The sequence below is a fragment of the Electrona antarctica genome, assembly GCF_951216825.1.
Source record: "Electrona antarctica genome assembly, chromosome: 2".
NCBI lineage: Eukaryota > Metazoa > Chordata > Actinopteri > Myctophiformes > Myctophidae > Electrona > Electrona antarctica.
This window is the reverse complement of record NC_136807.1, coordinates 40556688-40579648: the sequence shown is the minus strand read 5'-3', so window position 1 is coordinate 40579648 and position 22961 is coordinate 40556688. Positions and strand designations below refer to the sequence as shown.

Below are 22961 nucleotides of genomic sequence, written 5' to 3'. Positions count from 1 at the left end.
TACAATTGGCTTCTAAACTTTTCAGGAGTAGCCCGCCTTGTACCTGTTTTGTACAAATCGCCACAACTACTACACGCAGCGTCCGATTGTGGTGAAACTGTGCATGCATATTCCCACTAGGCTTTGGAAGAAATGCCACTTGACAGTTTTCAAATCAGCCTCATGGTGGCACTACAACAGGCCAAGCCGCGTCATACACACACACACGCACGCACGCACGCACGCACACACGCACGTTTATATTGCTCCTAAACATTTTGCCAAGCATCACACACACACTCCTATCCTCCTGGTGGAGACCTGTGCCCAGAAGGGCACTTTTTCTAGTTTACTACTGTAGAGCAGTTTGCTGTCATAGAAAATGTCTGTGTGGCCGTGTGGTGCACCAGTTTACATTCCATATTCGGGAGTGCATGTAACTTACATGCAGGGTTATTTATATACTTAAGGCTCTCAGATTTCACACAGTAATAATGTCTAGAGGTTAGCATCAGAATAGCTTCAGAAATGATTCTCATATCTTTCACCAAGTCTCATTCTGGACTTTTATGGTGACCCATACTCCATACTATAATCATTCGTCAGCTGACACACACTCACCTGTTGTGCCAAGGCTTTCCCCACACCAAATTATGTTATCATCAGATGTTCATTGTCCGTACGTCCTTCTGTTTGCTTGCAGAAAATAAGCCAATTTACACAGCGGATGTTTTGGGTGTTTATTTCTTTTGTCAAGGGTGAGAGCACCATTTAGACATAAAACAGGACAGAACAATTTCGAGGGTGAAGATGATGTGTGATGGCAGGACAAGCTATAATGTGCACCCACAAACTACTTGCCCTGCCCAAAAAATGTATAATTAAAAACCGATTTAACATATTGTAGGAGAGAAGAAGCACAGGAAAAGACGATGATCACAAAGTAAGAAAAATGTTATTTAAGACCTGTTAAGAGTGACATAAAAAGCCCTTAACAAAGACACAAAAGTGCATTATTGCATCAATTTATGTTCAAGCGGTACTGAATAAAAACAGTTACTATGCTCCAATGAAAAGAGGGATTTGAAACGTATTCCACCATACTCCAGGTATGCTGAAGATGTATGCATTCTTTGCATGGTTGAAACCAAATGCAATCTAATCTAACCTTACATTTTACTGTGATTTATTGTTGAATAAAGCACACATATAAAAAACTACAGCAGTAGAATGATTTCAAGCCTAGTATGACAACTTGACTTCAATCAATCTGGCAAATAAATTAAACAAAAGCCTAAATACATCAAATACAAAATATGTCACAGAGGGGAAAAAAAGTGAACTAAAATGTATACTCTTCTGTCCCATACATTAAAAAAAAGTTGGTTTCCTATTAAAACGTGCTGACACCAACTGCTTACAAGAGCAGTGGTGGACAGGAGGAAACTGTCAATAAATCTCAATTAGACAACACAAAGGTAAGCAAGTCCTTGCCTTCAAATGAAAGAATCAGATGACACTGCCAGAACATGAAAATAAACTATGACGCCTTTTCTGTGAAATTATAACCAGGTTCCATTCTAAAAGAGGGAACTGAAAACAAATAAAAAATTCAGTTATATGGGCCTTGATGCAGAGACACTCAGTCACAAGATACCCAAAATGGAGACCTGGCTGGTGCAGCACCACAATAGTGAGTGCACACTATTCTCTACCAGTCACTTTAGTGCCCAAGCACATCATCCCACCTACACCAACCTTCAGTAAGACACTCAATAGACTGCATGGTTGTTTAACCACTCTATGGAATGGATTACCTCAGCAAGCAATTTAAAAAAAGAGGTTCATCAACCCGGGTGCTGAGATAAGTTGTCGTTTTTATTTGTTGCAATGAATCTGAGAGCGGTAAAGAGAAGTGGATCACCAGATATGTTTTTTCTCCATGGCTAGCTTTCCATATGTTTCAATCACACTCACAGTGACATGTTAAACATGAGTCCAACCTGCCTGTTGGGCCTTGAGGCCACGTTAGCAGGTGTAATGTGTTGCAACGACAACGACTTTGGTAACGCAGGGTGAGGTGAGGTGAGGAGGCGACCACCTACACAGCCTGGTCAACAGTAAAAGAACCGTGTGAATTCAAGTGACGGGTTCTAAACATGGGAGTCTGCCTTGGTGTGCTGCTTCCGTGCGGATCTGACAGGGGCAGTGGGAGGAACAGGGATAGGACGGGTCTTCCTCTTCACATCGGGGTCCGTCCGGCTTCGCTCTCGCTCATTCACAACGGACGCGGAGGACGGGGTAGAGGACGGGGTAGGGGACGGGGGGACGCAGGGCAGGACAGGGACAGGGCGTCTCTTCTTGGTGGTGCGGCCATTGAGGATACCCTGAGCCATGCCCTCCATCTCGGCCACAGGGAGGTGCAAGGCCTCAGACATCTCCCTCTTGGTCGCCGACACAAAGCCTGGGTCTCCGGCCAGAGTATTCAGACCGCCCTCTATTAGAGCCTGCAGGGGAGACATAGTACGGATTGACATCTTTCTTTTTTTAGCGTGTGCATGTTGTGTAATGGCGTAATCACTTTCAAGCTGTTGTCCCCATTTCGGGTATGTCACTTGTCACGATGTGAGCTTGTAGAACAGCTATTTTTGCTGTGCATCATACAATAAAGTATAAAGGGCTTAAGCATGTGACATGTCAAACTAACATGATTCTGAATCCATTCCAAGCATTAGTTTTACACAAAAACACCCCTTGAGCTAAAAACGGCCATAGCCACTTTCCCAAATGTGCCCAAAATGTGCTGACCTCATCACATTTTGTGATGACGGCTATGGACGTTTTTAGCACAAGCAGTGTTTTTTTGTGCAAAACTAATGCTACTTAAAGCATAAGGAAAGTTTGACATTTTTGCCTTGTATAGGATGTTAATGGTAGGGTCACATATAAACCCCTTTAAAAGAAAATGCTCAATACCGACAGCCGGTCAGTGGATTCATGAATGTTTGTACAGTATATAGACAATATTTTAGGCCAATAAAAAATACTATATACACCAAATTTTGCACTGCCAGACTAATTATGTGTGAAAAGTGGGAGTGATTTGGTGCAGGCAGTGTGGAGCTATGTGAGTGTTTCTGACACACAGACAGACACACATTCAGACATTCATTCAGACATTGGCTTAATTATAGTATGATGTGCATACTGTATGTTTATGAGAGATTACAGTGCCTCAGGACATTGCCTGCCAACAGAGGGGGATAATTGTGGTGTTACTGAATATTAAGGAAAGTCTTGGTGAGGTGAGGAGGTCACTGTTACTCCCGTCTTACCTCTTGGACGAGCTGGTCAGCAGCGGGCAGGCCATCAACAGCATGGGTACACTGACACAGACTGTCGCCGTAGTTAGGGTCATAGGGGAACTGTGAGTTAAAAAGGAGACATTCAGACAGAATTAACAATCTAATGCTTAAGTTTTCGTCTCGTCACGTCTTTGGTCTGAACGAGGCCATTTTTAATGGTCAACGTTGAAGATTGAATTTTAGACGAGTCAGCTTGTTTGAAGCCCTTACCTGTGTGATGTCTGTCCTCGCCCTGAAGTTGGAGAAGCGTCTCTCATCTAAAGGCAAGGCAAGGCAACTTTAATTATACAGCACCTTCCATACACCAAGGCAACTCAAAGTGCTTCACAGAATAAAAACAAAATACAATCATATAGTGCAACAGAGCATTTAAAAAGAGATGGAGACTACAATTAAAATAAGATAAAGGAGCATATAACAAATACTCCCACCTTTGATACAAGAAATAAATCAAAGTGACAGCACTGCTCATTTAAACCCCAGGCAAGACCTAGCTGTTCTTAGCCATAGCCAGAGTAAATGTAATGTTAATGTTTTTTTTAAACTTGGACAGGGGTGAGCAGAGAAAAACATATACAGTTTATTCATTCAATCATTCATATGAAGCATCCCTAACAGCAGAGAGAATGTGTCTGTCCAACTGTTTTTCTGGCCAATCATAATGATCAGCAGATTTCTGGACACCCACCTGGCTGTACAAACTCTCTGGGGTTATAGAGGTCCTCAGCACTGCCTTCCCTCTCAAATGTAAACCTGAAACAAGCATTGTCACCAAGTCAGACACAAACAGCGAAAGCACTATTTAAATGAATTTACAACACGTACAGTTAAGATCTTAGAAGATGCTTTTACTAGCCTATATTCAATAAAAACACAAGTGAACTCGTAAGGGCCTGCGTTGTTGCAGACCTGGAGCAGACCTGTCGTTGATCCAGGCAACAACGCCTGTGTTCCTCGCTTCCCGTTTGAAAGGCCCTTTAAGTAGCAGCTATAGGCCTTAGTAGAAGTTAGCTACTGTAGCTTAGACCAGTGCTATCTCATAGTCCCCTGGGCGTCTGTGGACCCCCAGGGGTCCTTAACCACTTTATATTATATACAATTTGAAAATAGCAGATCTACATCATACACAATACTCTGTGGGTCCATGACATGACAAAGTTTGAAGAACCACTTATAGGCTTAGACACAGTTTGTAGGCAGGTAGGAAGGAGAATGGGTGCTCACTCAGCGAAGTGCAGGGCGTTGTTGTTGGTGTTGGAGAAGAAGGAGTCTCTGGTGTGGTCAGGCTGGCTCTCAGAGAACTGGAGCGGCCGCTGGCTGGTGGCCTGTGGCTGCTGAACGCCAGCCGGCTCAGAGGAGAAGGAATCCATCTGGTTGCCAAACAGGCCGTGGGTACGCTACCAATGAAAAGCACACAGAAAAGTACATTGAATTGAGTATTTTTATTGACAATGTTGTTGTTGTTTTTTTTAACAAAGTAAAAAAAAAACACCAACAAGCCAAAGGCCACTGCAGAGAAAATAGCCTATCTACAATCTCACAATTCACCGCGATGAGCCGCGTTGTTAGCTTGTAGATCTGCTATTTTCAAAAGATCTTTAAAAATGTTGAGCACTTTTTGAAACATTTTAACAACACACAGCCTGATATTTCGTTTCACTCCATTATTCAGTCGCAGTTGTTTTTTGAGAGGGGGGCATGGCCAAAGTTTGACTCTTTGGCAATTGGTGTAGATCTTCAACAGAGAAAAACACACCTTCTACAGCGTCACCAGACCCTGAATGTGAGGCTAGTGATCTGCTAGTGATTCAGGGGCTGTTTTCAGATGGGGGTTGCGCAGCCAAGAACATATCAATTTGGATATTGCAACGCAGTGCATCAATTTGGATATTGCAACGCAGTGCATTAATAAAGAAACAAAAAACACACCCAAAATCATTAAGTATATTAAGGTCCTTAAAGGAGAATTCCGCCCTAGCCGTTTTTTACTGAATTCTATTGATAGCACACCTAAACCTAACCCATGTCTAACCAATGACTAGTCTAAACTAAGTATGCACCCCACAAAAACATTTTTGCGCGATTGAAGAGATCTAGCGTAATCTAGCGGAGGGTAAATCCGCTAAATGGGTATGGAGCACTCGGCGTGTTTTTTGTTTTTTTCAGTGACGCATGGATACGGGACTACAACTAAAACTGCTTGTCCGGAATTCGTCTTTAACACGAAGAAGTTTTAAAACCACATGATAAAACACGTGTGATTGGGTAACTCACTCTGTAGATGCCTTCTCCAGCCTCGTCCATAGCTTTGTCCATCTCTTCATCATTCTGCAGGTCTCCTGAGATGGCTCTGTGCATCTCTGCTGCCTCAGGCTCGTCCTCAATGCTCCTCAGACCAGCCTTGGTGGACGTGATGTGAGGGGAGGACCACAATGCATATCAACAAGGAAGAGGAACGAAAAAGATATGGTTGAGAATAATGGATGTAAAAAAGAAAAGTGCTAGAACATAACAGTAAGAAATCGAGTGCTGCTGTATAAGGAAATATGTGACTTCAATCTGAACAACTTCCAGAGAACTTGTGTTCTTTAGATTTGATGTTTTATGTTGTGTCATTTTTTGCGAAACATTGTTCTGCTGTTTTGACTCCCTTGCGAATGAGAGATTTAATCTCAATGGGACTATTCCTGGTCGAGTTTTATACAATTTATACATTTGAAAACATTTCAAATGTATTTCTACATTGCAGTATTGTTGCTTTTACTTAAGGATAAAATGTGAATACTATTTCCACCACTGGTTGATGGAATAGAGGTAATCATGCAGATTACACATTTTACACACCTGGATCTCTGAACCTTCGGTCTTCCCCTTGGGCCGGTAACCGTAGTACTCCTCCTGGCGCTGGATAAATTTACGGAAATATTCCTGGATCAGGAAAGTGGCGTAGAACTTTCCCACCGTCACCTCATCATCTGTGGTCAAACGCAAACAAGGGACATTGATGTCGGTCAGAAATAGACATACACGCCTGTACAGGTAAATCCCTCCCATCGGAGGAATGACCTGGTCTAGCCGTTTCATGGTGGTATGACTCACCTCCCATCGGAGGAATGACCTGGTCTAGCAGTTTCATGCTGGTGCGCTTCCAAATCTTCTTTATAATGGCTCTTAGCTCCTCATTGGCCTGCTCAAAGTTACCTTGATAGAGACATCAAACATTGTATTATCATCATCACCTCAACATGAAACACAATCCGTATAAGTGCACGAGAAATCATGTAACATCATCAGGTAATGAAGAGGCATACCTTCCGTTTTGATCTTGAGGGCAGTTCTGACCAGAGCAAACAGCGTGGCATTGAAGGTGACCGTGCCGTCGCTGTTCAGCGGCATGTTCATGCCAATCAGACGCTGAAGACAGGATGTAAAGACAGAGGCGTTAAGTGAGCATTGGAGAGGAAATGGACACCAACATGTCGGACAGAAACCTCTTATCTCCATATTGTAACTTTTTGTGTTTTTTCGTAAATCGACGACCTATTTGATCATACTGCATCACACCTAAGCATCAATATTAGCAGATCCACAAGCTCGAAATGTGTTGCGAAGCGTCGCGTTTCACTTCAAGCTTGTCAATCTGCTACTTTTGATGCTTATGTGTGTCGCTGTCGCAGTATGATCAAATAGGGCGTCTGTATCCTAAATACTGTTTTGGACATATTGAAAATATGACTTCTGTGTTGCCAGAGTTTTGATCAGAAAATCCACAAACTCCTATGAGTTTCCAGTTCTACACGTGGACAAAGTAACACGCCATTAACATGAATGGGGTGTTATTTTTGGATCATTGGGTTTATGTATGACTACCGTATATACCTTGCAGGCTGCACGATGAGGACAGAACTTGCCAAAGCCAAGTGGAGGCTGAATGCGTCTGAGCAGAGTCACCACATCTAAATGTTTGATTCTCCCCCTAGAGCCAAGAGAGACACATTACATTACAGTACCAATCCACCGCTGTACAGAAGAAAGACATGCACTGGGTTACACACCCAGAAAAAACATGACCTAGATCCAAGAGATAGGTCTCAGATATACATGTAGGTCATAAGAAGAACTAGAGGAAATGTGAGATTGGGAGGAGAGGAGATAAAAAGGGAACATGGGGTTGATTTATGCTTGCATCTCTGTATGTCTGCGTGGTTACGTGGGGTAGACCTGAGACTCACGTGGCGTCAGGGTCATATTCAGCCCAGATTTTCTTGAACTCGTCCAGGTGATGAGGACCCAGGAGAGACCAGTCACGGGTCAGGTAGTCAAAGTTGTCCATGATGACAGCGACGAACAAGTTGAGGATCTGTGGGTGAAGTGAAGGGGAACACAAAGACAAGACAGATATAGATACTGTACCATACAGTTCATGATGAACTGAGATCAGTTCAGTTCCTAGACACGTCTTTTATTACTTGGTATTAAATGATGCGTGAGCATGACATAAATGAAACTAGAAAAAGTGCCCTTCTGGGCACAGGTCTCCACCAGGAGGATAGGACTGTGTGAGATGTTTGGCAAAATGTTTAGGATTAATATAAACATGTTTTTGAGGCATTTTGTTCCAAAAATGTGTTTTGCAAAAATCAACCTGCTGGTGGCGCTATAACAGGCCAATGTGAAAAGGGTGGGATATATTCCTCAGCCTAGTAAGAAAATGTGTGAAAGATTTCACGTAAATTGCATGCTGCGTTCATGATTTGAGGCTTTTGTTCAAAACGGGGCAATCTTGCAAACTGTGAAAGCTAATTATAGCCAATTAGGATGGAATCTGAAATATGGGACAGATCCGACTTGAGCAAATGACCATAGAGATACTGTGTAACGATTTGTGAGATGTTTGGACAGAATCTGGAGGAGTAATATCAAAAAATGTGTTTTACAAAAGTCAGCCTCCTGGTGGCGCTACAAAAGGCAGATGAGGAAAATGCAGGTCAAAGGTTTGTCCTTGGCCTCTAGGGCGTGTGCATGCAACGTTTCACGCAGATCGGTGCAGTTTTAGGTAAAAATTGTGAAAAGCTGCCTCATGGTGGCGCTATAACAGGCCGTTCTGGAAAATGTGGGGCAGAGGTTCATCGTTGGCATCCAGGGAGTGTGTGTGCAAAGTTTGGCATCGACTGGGTTAACGGTGCCGGAGATTAGCTGGTAACGGACGGACGGAAGGAAGGAAGGACGGACGGACGGACGGACACACACACACACACACACACACACGGACGGAGTGCAAAACATACTCTCTCCCCATGCCTTCGGCCTGGTGGAGACAATTACAAGATTCTGTGAACGGCTTAGTGAGGTCATTAGTTCTTGGCTAGGACAAAAGAGAGTCAACACACAGCCCGTCCCATATACATTGTTATGACATCTCCATATGGCCTATATAGTCTATACTCTGTTTGCACCATAATGGTGTAATGAGCACACCATCCCTCGGCTGGCCAATAGGATTAGGCCAGCTCTGGATCGGCCATCGCTACATCCGGATCATCTGTCATCATCACGGGACATGAACTCTATTCTCAACCAATCACAACAATACAACAACTGTGACATCTTAAAATGCTATATAGAGACATTATTCAGACAATGGGATTTTGTAACGATGGATTATGGCTATATGTATGACGCTGAATCTTTACAACATGATTTTACTGAGAATCACTCAAATGATCTTTCCTTCATGTGTTGGTGTCGTGTCTATTCATTTCAGTGTCCTCTGAATTACTATTTGGGTCTATTGAGGTCTATTTACATTGTTTGCTTTTTCAAATGGTCTTAAAGTGACAGTACTATTTTTGTTAACTACTAAGATTTCACTTAGAAAGGTAACAAGGATAATTCCTTTGGGTGAATGAGAACGGTTCTGCCCTCGCTCTGCGTACCAAAAAGGACCAGGAGGGAGGAGACTGTTTTCCATTTGAAGGCATTTGTTTTGGATGTTTCTCTTTTCCTTTCCTTCATTTAATCTTTATAATTTTAATTTGAAAATAATTACATTCAAATCACTACCCAGAGAGAGAGAGAGAGAGAGAGAGAGAGAGAGACAGAGAGAGAGAGAGAGAGAGAGAGAGAGACAGAGAGAGAGAGAGAGAGAGAGAGAGTCTAGCTGTAGAACAGTGTTAAATACAGTGAGTGTAACAGTACATGGATCCTGTCTATCAGTACAGCAGCACGGTGGTGGAGCTGACATCTATTCGAGAGGGAACTGTGATATTCTATCATCTATCTATGCACTGAATGAATAATATGAATGTACATTATGGATTCATACAGTATGGAGCCACAGCGTGTGTGCGCACGCACGCACGCACGCACGCACGCACGCACGCACGCACAGAGTTATAAAACACAGAAGATTTGTTTTGCTATTTTTGAAAAACATATTTGAATAGTTAAAATAGCCAATCTACAAGCTCACAATGTGTTGTCAATAACAACTATTAAATATAGCTGCAAGCAGCAATAAAGCGGGACCAAGATAGAAGAAGAACAATGCGCAATAAGAACAACATGCACAAACGAGACTGACGAGCCGAGTTGTCGGTAACGGGATTTGAACTCACAACCTTGTGGGCCGAAGGCGGGAGCTCTACTGACTGACCTACACAGAGACAATCAGTGACTATATTATAAACAATAAAACCATGCAGGTATTTGGTAACAAGAAGGTGTGTCCTCATTTTGGGCATGTCTTGTGTGTGTGTGTGTGTGTGAGTGCGTGCGTGCGTGCGTGCGTGCGTGCGTGCCTGCCTGCCTGCCTGCCTGCCTGCCTGCCTGCCTGCCTGCCTGCCTGCCTGCCTGCCTGCCTGCCTGCCTGCCTGCTTGCCTGCCTGCCTGCCTGCCTGCCTGCCTGCCTGCCTGCCTGCCCCTGCCTGCCTGCGTGTGTGCGTGCGTGCGTGCGTGCGTGCGTGCGTGCGTGCGTGCGTGGCTGCATGCGTGTGTGTGTTAGGCAGACAATCGTTCATAACCATGGATTTGGATTGAAGATCATCTCTTTAGTTTTTGTGGTGTTTAACATAAGGTGGCTATTATCACACCAGTCTTTAAAGTTATTGATCTCACTGATATAGCCCACAGGGCGTTCAACAATATGTACAAATAAGACTGACAAGCTGAGTTGTCAGTAGCTGGATTTGAACACACAACCTTGCGGTCCAAGGGCAAGAGCTCAACTGACTGAGCTACACGGAGACAATTAGATACTCCATTGTTAACAGGAAAATCATTCAGTGTTAGTTCAGCATAAGTACTCAAACTTTGGTGTGTGTGTGTGTGTGTGCGTGCACGCGCAATTTTCATTGGCTCATAAAAACTTCATTTCTTCACTTAGAAAAAATGTGCTACGATTATTTGTCCGTATAGGTCCAAAGTTCACGTGTAGAAGTTTTCGTGCATTTTGAGCAAAGATTCTGGGAGGAGTTACATTTTAACTGTTTTTCATATAATTCAAAATGGCGGGTGATCTAAAGGTCAGAGGTCAAAAGTCAGAACAGGAAAGTTGTTGGGCATGAGGAGACACATATGTGTATCAAAGTGTCATTGCCAACGGTCAAACGGTTCATGAGATATGCACGTTCAAAGTTTGCAAGTTTGCAAGTTTTGCATCAATTGAGTGCTATAGCGCCACCATTTGGCCAATCGTGATGGGCTTCGCATAGTAAAGTGACATAAGCATGTGTGTGTATTAGAGGCAGAAGAATAATTTTCACAAAACAGCAATTTTCATTGGCTCATAAAAACTTCATTTTTTCACTTAACAAAAATGTGCTACGATTTTTTGTCCGTATAGGTCCAAAGTTCACGTGTAGAAGTTTTCGTGCATTTTGAGCAAAGATTCTGGGAGGAGTTACATTTGAACTGTTTTTCAAATAATTCAAAATGGCGGGTGATCTAAAGGTCAGAGGTCAAAAGTCAGAACTCGGAAGTTGTTCGGCATGAGGAGACACATATGTGTATCAAAGTGTCATTGCCAACGGTCAAACGGTTCATGAGATATGCACGTTCAAAGTTTGCAAGTTTTGCACGTTTTTCATCAATTGAGTGCTATAGCGCCACCATTTGGCCAATCGTCATGGGCTTCGCATAGTCACCGTTTGGCATGGTCCTCTATCATGTTGACAAGTTTTGCGCAAACCGACTGCACGGTTCAGTCAGAACAGCTATTTTTGGTGGAAGGAGAATAAAATAAAGTACTGATCATATAATTCAAAATGGCGGGTGATCTAAAGGTCAGAGGTCAAAAGTCAGAACACGAAAGTTGTTCAGCACGAGGAGACGCATATGGGTATCAAAGTGTCATTGCCAACGGTCAAACGGTTCATGAGCTATGCACGTTCAAAGTTAGCATTTTCAATTGAGCGCTATAGCGCCACCATTTGGCCAATCGTCTTGGGCTTCGCATATTCACCGTTTGGCATGGCCCTCTACCAGATTACAGCGTTTCGCGAAAACCGACTGCACCATTCAGTCAGAACAGCTATTTTTGGCGGAAGGAGAAGAAGGAGAAGGAGAAGAAGGAGAAGAAAAATAAACACAAAAACAAAGAGTGACCAAAGTCACTGCGTGACTTCTTGGTCCCTAAATATGAGGCCCCCATATGTATACCTATGACATAATTATTCTGTTGATGCATTGACACATTGATATCAATAGTTTTGACTGGTCAATATCGCGCACAGCCACTACTCGCGACAATAACGCAGCAACAACACCTCTCCTCATCCTGTCGTCCCTTCACAATATAGTGTCTCCCCTTTACCCAATGCTGCACATTTTAACCAGGTTATTAACCGGAAATAGGTGTAATTTAACAACGTGGGAGAGAGCAAGGCAGCGAGAGAGAGAGAGAGAGAGAGAGAGAGAGAGGGCCAAGGGTGGCGGGGGGTTGACTGACACCTGCAGGTCAGTCGGCGCTTGGAGGCCCCCCTGAGGGTGGAGGCCCCCCCTGAGGGTGGAGGCCCATTTCAATTGAAACTGCAGGTGAAACATAGGAAGGCCTCCTATGAAAAGAACTAAGAGCGGAAGCCGGCCTGCAGTTTATTTAATATAACATTTGATAAATGTATAAATGTGTTTGGATTCCAGGCCTCTGACTATAGGTTGAGGGGGCATTTGAGAGCATGCCTGCCCTCGATGCAAGTAGGGCAGGCCCCGAGTAGCAAGGTATGTCAATTATGAAGAAGTGAGAGGAGAAAATGAGCACGTGGAATTGCAAGTGTGCATGTGGCGTGCAAAGATGGTAGTACTTGGCAGCCCTGTTGCAATGGTTATTATATTTAATTAACTTCCTTACTGGAAACTAGCTTCTCTCTTTGGAATGTGAACACAGAGAGCCTGAATTCCTGTAACACTGACAGAGCAGGATTGACAGCTCATCGTGTTGCATTGTGATTCATTGTGAGTTTGTACAGGTAGATCATCTATGTTCACAATGTGGTCAGAATGTACAGAGAGGTCATTTAGCCCTTTGAGATGCAGCTTCTCATTTTAGAGGGGGTCCATCACACACACACACACACACACACACACACACACACACACACACACACACACACACACACACACACACACACACACACACACACACACACACACAGGCTTTAGAGACGTACAAATATACACTTCTAGCTATATACTTCTATATACTATAGTTCTCATACTTGCATAGCCTACTTGCGTATGAGAACTCAATACATCATAAATTAATCAATCGAAAAAAGTACACACTCTCTCTCTCTCTCACACACACAGGCTTGTAAACACATACACCTGTCACGGCCTGCATGTTCCTCAGCCCTTGCAGGAGGGGCTGAGGACATAGATCTGCTATTTTCAAAATATTGAAAATAGCAGACACACACACACACACACACACACACACACACACACACACACACACACACACACACACACACACACACACACACACACACACACACACACATGCTTTAGAGACGTACAAATATACACTTCTAGCTATATACTTCTATATACTATAGTTCTCATACTTGCATAGCCTACTTGCGTATGAGAACTCAATAAATCTTAAATTAATCAATCGAAAAAAGTACACACACACACACACACACACACACACACACACACACACACACACACACACACACACACACACACACACACACACCATTCAAAACAACTTGTGTGGCACAAGGTGCGGCCAGATTTTAGTGATGAGAGAGCCCGCCTTGGAACCCAGTTAAATTGAATTGTAATTAAATGTCATATAACAACAAGTCGTCTCAAGACACTTCTACACGCAGAACCCAGAGGTCTCAGGTTCAATTCCAGGCTTCTATTCAGCAATGTCTCTCAATGTCAATATCTTCCTGGGGTCAACACGCACGCACACATGAGGAACAACTGCAATTAGAGAGAAAAAGCAACTGCAGAGGGTCAGCTAAGGGCCGATTCATACTCCTATTTTAGGGGGGGGGGGGGGTCATAGTATCGGTCACGGGAGAAGGAAGAGAAAAAAATTGCTCCTACGGTGACAATGACATGGCTACTCAATGGCTACTGAAAGTTTCTGACGAGCCGAAATAATTTCGGCACTACATTGGTAAAATAGGAGTATGAATCGGCCCTTACATAGTGACTGGGGTAGTTCCATCAGCGACCTGGCTGTCGATAACCAGGGGAACACAGACAGGGGGAGTGGCAAAAGGAGTGAACGTGCCCAGTTATTTCTGGAGCGCTTACTGTTGTGACGGTAACAATGCTGGCCGTGTTTCTGGAGCCTATCTGTCAAAGCATGAGAACGTAGCACTAAAAGCACCTGATTTTATGGAGAAGATGAAAGTGTGTGAATTGGAGGGCAGGCTTTACAGTGAGTACCATACCATAATAACTAGAATTACAAGATTCTGTGAACGGCTTAGTGAGGTCATTAGTTCTTGGCTAGGACAAAAGAGAGTCAACACACAGCCCGTCACATATACATTGTTATGACATCTCCATATGGCCTATATAGTCTATACTCTGGTTGCACCATAATGGTGTAATGAGCACACCATCCCTCGGCTGGCCAATAGGATTAGGCCAGCTCTGGATCGGCCATCGCTACATCCGGATCATCTGTCATCATCACGGGACATGAACTCTATTCTCAACCAATCACAACAATACAACAACTGTGACATCTTAAAATGCTATATAGAGACATTATTCAGACAATGGGATTTTGTAACGATGGATTATGGCTATATGTATGACGCTGAATCTTTACAACATGATTTTACTGAGAATCACTCAAATGATCTTTCCTTCATGTGTTGGTGTCGTGTCTATTCATTTCAGAGTCCTCTGAATTACTATTTGGGTCTATTGAGGTCTATTTACATTGTTTGCTTTTTCAAATGGTCTTAAAGTGACAGTACTATTTTTGTTAACTACTAAGATTTCACTTAGAAAGGTAACAAGGATAATTCCTTTGGGTGAATGAGAACGGTTCTGCCCTCGCTCTGCGTACCAAAAAGGACCAGGAGGGAGGAGACTGTTTTCCATTTGAAGGCATTTGTTTTGGATGTTTCTCTTTTCCTTTCCTTCATTTAATCTTTATAATTTTAATTTGAAAATAATTACATTCAAATCACTACCCAGAGAGAGAGAGAGAGAGAGAGAGAGAGAGAGAGAGAGAGAGAGAGAGAGAGAGAGAGAGAGAGAGAGACACAGAGAGAGACAGAGAGAGAGAGAGAGAGAGAGAGAGAGAGAGAGAGACAGAGAGAGAGAGAGAGAGAGAGAGAGTCTAGCTGTAGAACAGTGTTAAATACAGTGAGTGTAACAGTACATGGATCCTGTCTATCAGTACAGCAGCACGGTGGTGGAGCTGACATCTATTCGAGAGGGAACTGTGATATTCTATCATCTATCTATGCACTGAATGAATAATATGAATGTACATTATGGATTCATACAGTATGGAGCCACAGCGTGTGTGCGCACGCACGCACGCACAGAGTTATAAAACACAGAAGATTTGTTTTGCTATTTTTGAAAAACATATTTGAATAGTTAAAATAGCCAATCTACAAGCTCACAATGTGTTGTCAATAACAACTATTAACTAGAAAACACTGTTCCTCCAGTGTGGCAATGTGAGCAATCTACTCTTGCTTGGCCTTCCTGCTATTGCAGTTATTGAAGTGCATCAAATTAATGCACAGCTCTCTCTCTCTCTCTCTCTGCATGTCCGCAGCAACAAACAAAAAAACTATTGGTGAAAATGTCCACCACAACATTGTGATGATCAGGGGTCATCAACCTGTCCGTACATGGACAAGCGTGTCAATCTATGACATATGGTTTAAACACAGCTGTGCCAAGATGAGAAGGCTCGTCTTTTGTTGATTTCTATGAATCCATCATTTATACTATTACATTTACCGTATTTTAGCTTCCCGTCGCTACGGCAACACTTTGCTTCCACGTTGTGACTTTATCGATATCCAAAAAATCGTAGTGGCATGCCAAGATTATAAATAAATAATCCTGGCATGTCCTTCATCAATCACTCTTCATGTAGGCCTACCTATCTGTTTTGTCTCTCAAGTTTCCTTGTTCCAGACAGTGTTCTATTGGCAATTTATCCTTGACGTTCCTGTGAGAAGTATTTGACATGCAATTATTACGTCTAATACATCAAATCTAGTTTAGCTTGTAGGGTGTGTGTTGTTGTTTTTTTCAATTTGCATGCCGTGGACTTTCTCATCAACAGAGGAAACCACAACCATTTAAGCTACCTTGCCAAACCAAACACATGGTTAGCTGGTAGAACTTGATCTGATAAACATCCATCACGAGGTGCCATGGTGATGCTGTCAAGCTGTCATAATATGCATGCAGCACATCTTTATGGCTGAGGAATGAGGAAAGTGCATCGTTTGGGTTCAATGTCATTGTCACCGTAGGAGCAATTTTTTTCTCTTCCTTCTCCCGTGACCGATACTATGACAACCCCCCCCCCCCTAAAATAGGAGTATGAATCGGCCCTTAGCTGACCCTCTGCAGTTGCTTTTTCTCTCTAATTGCAGTTGTTCCTCATGTGTGCGTGCAAGTTGACCCCAGGAAGATATTGACATTGAGAGACATTGCTGAATAGAAGCCTGGAATTGAACCTGAGACCTCTGGGTTCTGCGTGTAGAAGTGTCTTGAGACGACTTGTTGTTATATGACATTTAATTACAATTCAATTTAACTGGGTTCCAAGGCGGGCTCTCTCATCACTAAAATCTGGCCGCACCTTGTGCCACACAAGTTGTTTTGAATGGTGTGTGTGTGTGTGTGTGTGTGTGTGTGTGTGTGTGTGTGTGTGTGTGTGTGTGTGTGTGTGTGTGTGAGTGAGAGAGAGAGAGTGTGTACTTTTTTCGATTGATTAATTTAAGATTTATTGATTTATCATACGCAAGTAGGCTATGCAAGTATGAGAACTATAGTATATAGAAGTATATAGCTAGAAGTGTATATTTGTACGTCTCTAAAAATATTTTGAAAATAGCAGATCTACAAGTGTCCTCAGCCCCTCCTGCAATATAGGCAGCTCAATACCTCAGATTAAGACAATACAACAAAATATGTAAATAATAATGTACCATTTATCATTTCATTGATTGGCTGAGCAGCATTTTTTGAGTAATTTAGACCCACCGCACCTGAGCATCATTGCTGTTGGTCAAAGAAGAGAAAACTGAACTGGGATAAGCAGTGCCGTCTCCAGGCACAAATCAGCAGGGGGGCATACTTTTTTCCAAAGGGGGCACCTAATTTTTCAACCCCCCCCCCCATGTATAACAAATAGTCACCTATCAACAAAGTGATGCTTGAAAAAGGCAAGTAGGCTACAATTATGCAGCAGCACCAACAACAAACAAAGAAATACATATACAATAATACAATATGTTGAGCATTATAATGTCTTCTGCATGCATATATTACCTTGTATTTCTATTAACTATTCAATTCATTTGAACATGTATATATTTACAATAATCATGGAGAACCTATAGATTTAACATTTGTAAAACATTAAAATATTGGTAGTGTAGGGTACTACTGGCCAATCTGGACTGGAGGGGCACACCATCCAATCTGGGGGGGCAATGCCCCCCAATGCCCCCCTGTAGAGACGCCACTGGGGATAAGGAACATTCGGCACTTGCACTGAACATTCTCTTGCACATACTAGGCCCAACACAAAACCAGCAATAAAAAAAATGTTTAGGAGTAATATAAACATGTTTTTTTGTTTCTTGCAACAATTTTCTTCATTTTGTTGAGGAAATGCAGAGCCAGATCACTCATAGCATCTCTGAGGATAGAATTCTGGATGAGCATTTTGTACAAAACGGGCTACTCCTGAAAACTTTGGAAGGCAATCTTAGCTAATCAGTGTAGAATCTGAGAAATCCAACAGGCTCGTCTTGATCACATGACTACAGAGATCATGTGTACCGATTTGCGTGAGATTTAGATGAAATCTGTGCGACTAACATAAACAATGTGTTTTGCAGAAATCGGCCTCATGGTGGCGCTTTAACCGGCAGATGTAGAGGGATGCAGGGAAAATGTTTTTCCATGGCCTCTAGGGAGTGTGTATACATAAGTTGTCGATGCAGTTATAGGTAAAAACAGGAATTGGCCTGTTATAGCGCCACCCTGAGGCTGATTTGGGAAAGAAATAGTGGCATGTCGTCCTCGGCCTAGTGGAAATGTGTGTGTATAATTTGATGGAAATTGGACACTGTGTTTGTGATTTGTGGCATTTTGTACGAAACGGACCAATCATGTGAGCTTTGGAAGCCAATCTTAGCCAATCAGGATGGAAGATGGGAAATTGTGCAGATCTGTGTTGATCACGGAAGGACGGACGGACGGAAGGACACACACACACACGGACGGAGTGCAAAACATACTCTCTCCCCATGCCTTCGGCCTGGTGGAGACAATAAGGACTGCATGTCCAACCAGTTCTCACCAGGAAGGCACAGAGAGAGTAGAAGGTCATGAAGTAGAAGACAGCAAAGTTGGACCCACAGGCATACTCCTCTCCTGGCAGGAAGTCAGACTTAGGGTCACACCTATTCCCATACATAGAGGCCAACATGACCTCGTTCCACGCCTCCCCTGTAGCACACCTGTCGACACACACACACACACACACACACACACACACACACACACACTCACACACACACACACACACACACACACACACACACACACACACACACACACACACACACAGTGTGAAGTCTCGGCTCAGCGTTTGACCTTTGAACCACAACCATAACCTGGCCCACAGACTCACCGGAATAGCATCAGAACAGCTTGAGGGAATGACTGGAAGTTGTTGTTGCGGTTGATCTGGGTGCCGTCCACTAGAGCTATCTTTCCAAAGATCTGAAGGGTCGATGCGATGCACATTAAAAGTCTCATTTAGAAACGCTTCATTCAACAAGCACACAAAGGCAGAGTTTTCATGCATTCATGGACACACGAGGACGACAGGAGGATCGCCCATGAACCGCAAAGTGAATCCCGATTTATACTTTCTCGTACAAAGTACAAAATATAGCCGATCTAAAGGCTCACACCGCGTCGTGATGCAATGCGACGCGATGTGCTATAAGCTCGTAGATCAGCTATTTTCGGGGCAGGGCAACATCTTAAAGTAAATGACAAAACATGCCTTTAATAGACATGTATACTGTTCATCATTCAGATACAGTTCACGGTTCCCTTTTAGCATGTTCCTCCCTGAACATAAAATAGTTTTTTAAAAGACCTCACCTGCATTCCAACCACCGAATAGATGAAGAAGAGCATGATGATGAGCAGTGCTACATGAGGAAAGGCCTGCAGAAAGACAACACACAGGGTCAGTGAACAGCTGAACTTGGCATTACAGACTGACGGTAACGATGATGCTGATTAAGATAACAGCTTGACGGACCTGGAACGACTTGATGAAGGTCCACAGCAGATTACGGATTCCCTCCGATCGATTCAGCAGCTTGACCAGACGCATGACACGGAACAGTCGGAAGAACGTGATGGACACCTGAGCATTTTCAGAGCTCTGTGAGCAAAAGAGACAAAGAGGGCTTAAGAATGGTACGGACAACGCAAATCAATGGTAAAGTCAAATACTGTATACAGATGCAATTTTGGCTTACATAGGATCTGACTCCTGTGAAAATGTCATGAACAGATGATAATTATGCATCATGTTATATTAGGCAAAGGGAATATTATAAGAGCAGGCAAATAAAATATTGATCAATTGTTAAGCAATGCAATCCCTATAGCATTAATACAACTCAATTTCTCCACCATTGATTAGATACAAAACTACTACTAAAAGACTTGGTCTTGGTTGCTGAGATCAACAACCAAAGAGGAGGCAGCAATAGAGCATAGCAGTCGCGGCCATTTTGAGGTGTCACTGATAGGAAAGCCCATTCATTTTTCCTATAGCGATTTCCGAAAATATATATAATCATATTAAGCCATCCATCCTGGTGAATCAAAAAATATTTGAAAACCGCTAAAATATATATATATATATATATATATATATATATATATATATATATATATATAAATGAATGGGCTTTCGATCCGTGGCACCACAAAATGGCTGCCAATGCTATGTACTGTAGCTCATGCAAAATAAACAGTATACACACACTTTATTGTTAAAATATTAACAGCTTTCATTAAACTGACACACAAAAGGTAGTAGCTTTGACCGTATCATATGCCTTGTTAGAAAAATATGTTCACATTAACCTGCATACCGCTTTTGAACCGCATTTGAACACATTGGAGCAAATACCTCGAGGACAAATCTAACACTGAGCTATGGAACTAGGTATTGAGGCCTTTCAATGTGCTTCACCATTAGTAAACGAGCCACACACGGTTCAGTAAGGCAGTGGTTCTCTCAACCTGGAGGTCCATTAGTAAACGAGCCACACACGGTTCAGTAAGGCAGTGGTTCTCTCAACCTGGAGGTCCCGACATGATTTTGGGGCGGTCCTCAGATGACCATCACTGCATCAAATTAAACTATAAAAACTGGTCAAACCTTAGCCAAATTGTCAAATACCGGTAAACATAATGTGAAAATTGCCAATTTACAAACTCACAACGCCTCACGTTGCTAGGTGTGGTGAGCTTGTCAATCTGCTATTTTCACAATATTTTTCTGTGGAACCTAGTCAAACAAAATGGAATGCCTCAAGTCTTACAATTCCAAGTGCTTGATAAGGTGGGGTGGTCCCCAGTTCAAATATGATAACTGTGGCGGGTCAAGTGGCCTGAACAGGTTGAGAACAACTGCAGTAAGGTTAAGTCCCAGACAGGAGTTGTGCACAGACAACAGAGTGGGATGCGTCACACACAGCAAGGCTGTCATGCAGCGGTGCAGTGCAGTGCAGTGCAGATCAGATATTTACAGCACAGCCATGGAGACAGTACAGCCCACCACTGTTTCTGCGCAACATCGATGATAGTATACTGTATCAAATACTGTAACAAAAATGTCTTTATTGCTTTTAAGAACAACAGTATAGCATTTGTACCTGCATGCCCAGACAAAGGGTGTTGAGCATGATTAGGAGGAACATGAGGTATTCAAAGTAGCAGGAGGTGACTATGTACCAGACCCTGTACTGGTAGGGGTTCTTAGGGATGTAGCACCTCAGCGGACGAGCCTTCAGGGCATACTGCACACATGAACGCTGGAAGGAAACAATAGGAATTAGTATTACGTCGTAGCCTCAATAATTATCAAGAAAATGTAGACACGTCAACTGTATCATGTGAACTATATTTAGCTAGGTCGTTAGCAAAGGTTTCTCCCTTCTGCATTCAAGTAGCCTCCTCTCGGAATGCCTTGGGCGTCTTTAGTCTTTAGACAGTGTCACAAAAATAATGATGCGGTTCTAGTACTGTTCTACGTAGGTCAGAGGTTCTCAAAGGATCCTCAGGTTCCCTGAGGGGCAGTTCCAAATGGACCCTTGCAGGTATGCAACTCCGAGAGTGTACAAATGAAACCAATTGGTAGACGCTCAGGAGTTATGGAGGTCCAGACCACTGGTCTGTAGGTCTCCTCGAGTGGTACCTGGTTCTTGTCCAGCTCACAGTCCTGGTACTCCGACTCGCCCTGCTCCTGGAAGGTGACGATGACGAAGCCCACGAAGATGTTCATCATGAAGAAGGCAATGAGGATGATGTAGATGATGAAGAAGAAAGAGACGTCTATGTGGTTGTTGAAGACAGGCCCCATGTCCTCCTTGTCAGAGTCTATGGCTGTGTACAGCAGCCTGGGACACAACAGAGAGAGAGAGAGAGAGAGAGAGAGAGAGAGAGAGAGAGAGAGAGAGACACACATGAGGTGAGATCAGGGGTCATCAATATGTCTGCACACGGACAAAAAATTAAGTTTTAAAATAATTGTAGTGTAGTAAAAGAATAATATTTTTCTCTGAGATGCAGTAGCAAAGAAGTAAAGTTAATGAAAACTTAGTTGAAATACTGGCAATACTATCAAGAAAATTAAAGTAAAAATACCTCAAATATTGACTTAAGTCCAGTACTTGAGTAAATGTACTTAGTTACTTTACAGTTACACCACTGGTTCATCATACTCACTTTGGCCAGCCCTCGAATGTGGAGACAGTGAAGAGAGCCAGCATGCCTTTGAACACATTGTCAAAGTTGAAGTTACTGTTGATCCATTGTCTCTCAGCCAGCACTGTGTCCTGGAGGGAGTTCTCCACGTGTTTCACGTATATCCCCCTGAGCGGAGACAGGAACATTGATTATATATAAAATTATATGAATAAATACAAAATACTCATACTTGGAGCTTTACTCTGATAAATCACTTGGCATTTCTCTTACTGGCATTCCTCTGGGTTTGATTTGGTTTCATCTGTGCAGCTGTAGAATTTACCCTGAGAATTAAAGGAAATATGACAATAATTTAGATGCATGTGAGTAGATTTTATTAGCCTGGGTTCCAGTCTGAATCGCTGCATTCCGTGATTCCGAATTGTGACATTTTCAGATCCGCGGAACGCAGCGAATCAGGCTGGAATCCAGGCTAAGATTTATTGACGTTAATACATTTCTTTAAATATGATACATTCTATGATGATAATATGAACATATATGACATAAAATGTGAACAAAACAAATCCCACCTTAAAGAGTTGCACTCCTATACAGGCAAAGATGAAATTCAAGAGCACGGTAACCAACACAATGTTACCGATGGTTTTGACTGCCACAAACACACACTGGACCACATGCTGTCAATATAAAAGAGAAGAGAACAAACACAGAAACGGGGGTGATGAATAGGTCAGAAGAATGGACCATGAATGTGTTTAGCAAGAGAGATTCAAAAGGTACAGAGTTGTGAATGTTACCTTCAAGCCCTTGGCTCGATTGAGAGCCCTGAGAGGCCTAAGCACCCTCAACACCCTGAGAATCTTCACCACAGAAATGGCACTGGACCTGCACACCACAGATACACAA

At 42.8% G+C, this 22961-nt stretch overlaps 1 protein-coding gene across 1 annotated transcript in view; it reads right to left on the bottom strand.

Moving 5' to 3' along the window:
* Positions 1-714: 714 nt before the first annotated feature.
* LOC306933278 (dihydropyridine-sensitive L-type skeletal muscle calcium channel subunit alpha-1-like) overlaps positions 715-22961 on the bottom strand; it is a gene marked incomplete at its 5' end in the record, with an annotated part of 28806 nt that continues 6559 nt past the window's right edge. The window contains 21 exons of the mRNA XM_079515424.1: positions 715-2486; positions 3315-3404; positions 3555-3601; positions 4033-4097; positions 4569-4741; positions 5619-5744; positions 6189-6319; positions 6444-6545; positions 6656-6758; positions 7224-7320; positions 7577-7704; positions 18388-18547; positions 18721-18812; positions 19203-19268; positions 19366-19491; positions 20999-21157; positions 21541-21742; positions 22071-22217; positions 22323-22375; positions 22625-22732; positions 22853-22940. Coding sequence (XP_079371550.1) covers positions 2133-2486; positions 3315-3404; positions 3555-3601; positions 4033-4097; positions 4569-4741; positions 5619-5744; positions 6189-6319; positions 6444-6545; positions 6656-6758; positions 7224-7320; positions 7577-7704; positions 18388-18547; positions 18721-18812; positions 19203-19268; positions 19366-19491; positions 20999-21157; positions 21541-21742; positions 22071-22217; positions 22323-22375; positions 22625-22732; positions 22853-22940 — 2617 coding nt within the window. The 3' untranslated portion in view covers positions 715-2132. The remainder of the gene's footprint in view (positions 2487-3314; positions 3405-3554; positions 3602-4032; positions 4098-4568; positions 4742-5618; positions 5745-6188; positions 6320-6443; positions 6546-6655; positions 6759-7223; positions 7321-7576; positions 7705-18387; positions 18548-18720; positions 18813-19202; positions 19269-19365; positions 19492-20998; positions 21158-21540; positions 21743-22070; positions 22218-22322; positions 22376-22624; positions 22733-22852; positions 22941-22961) is intronic.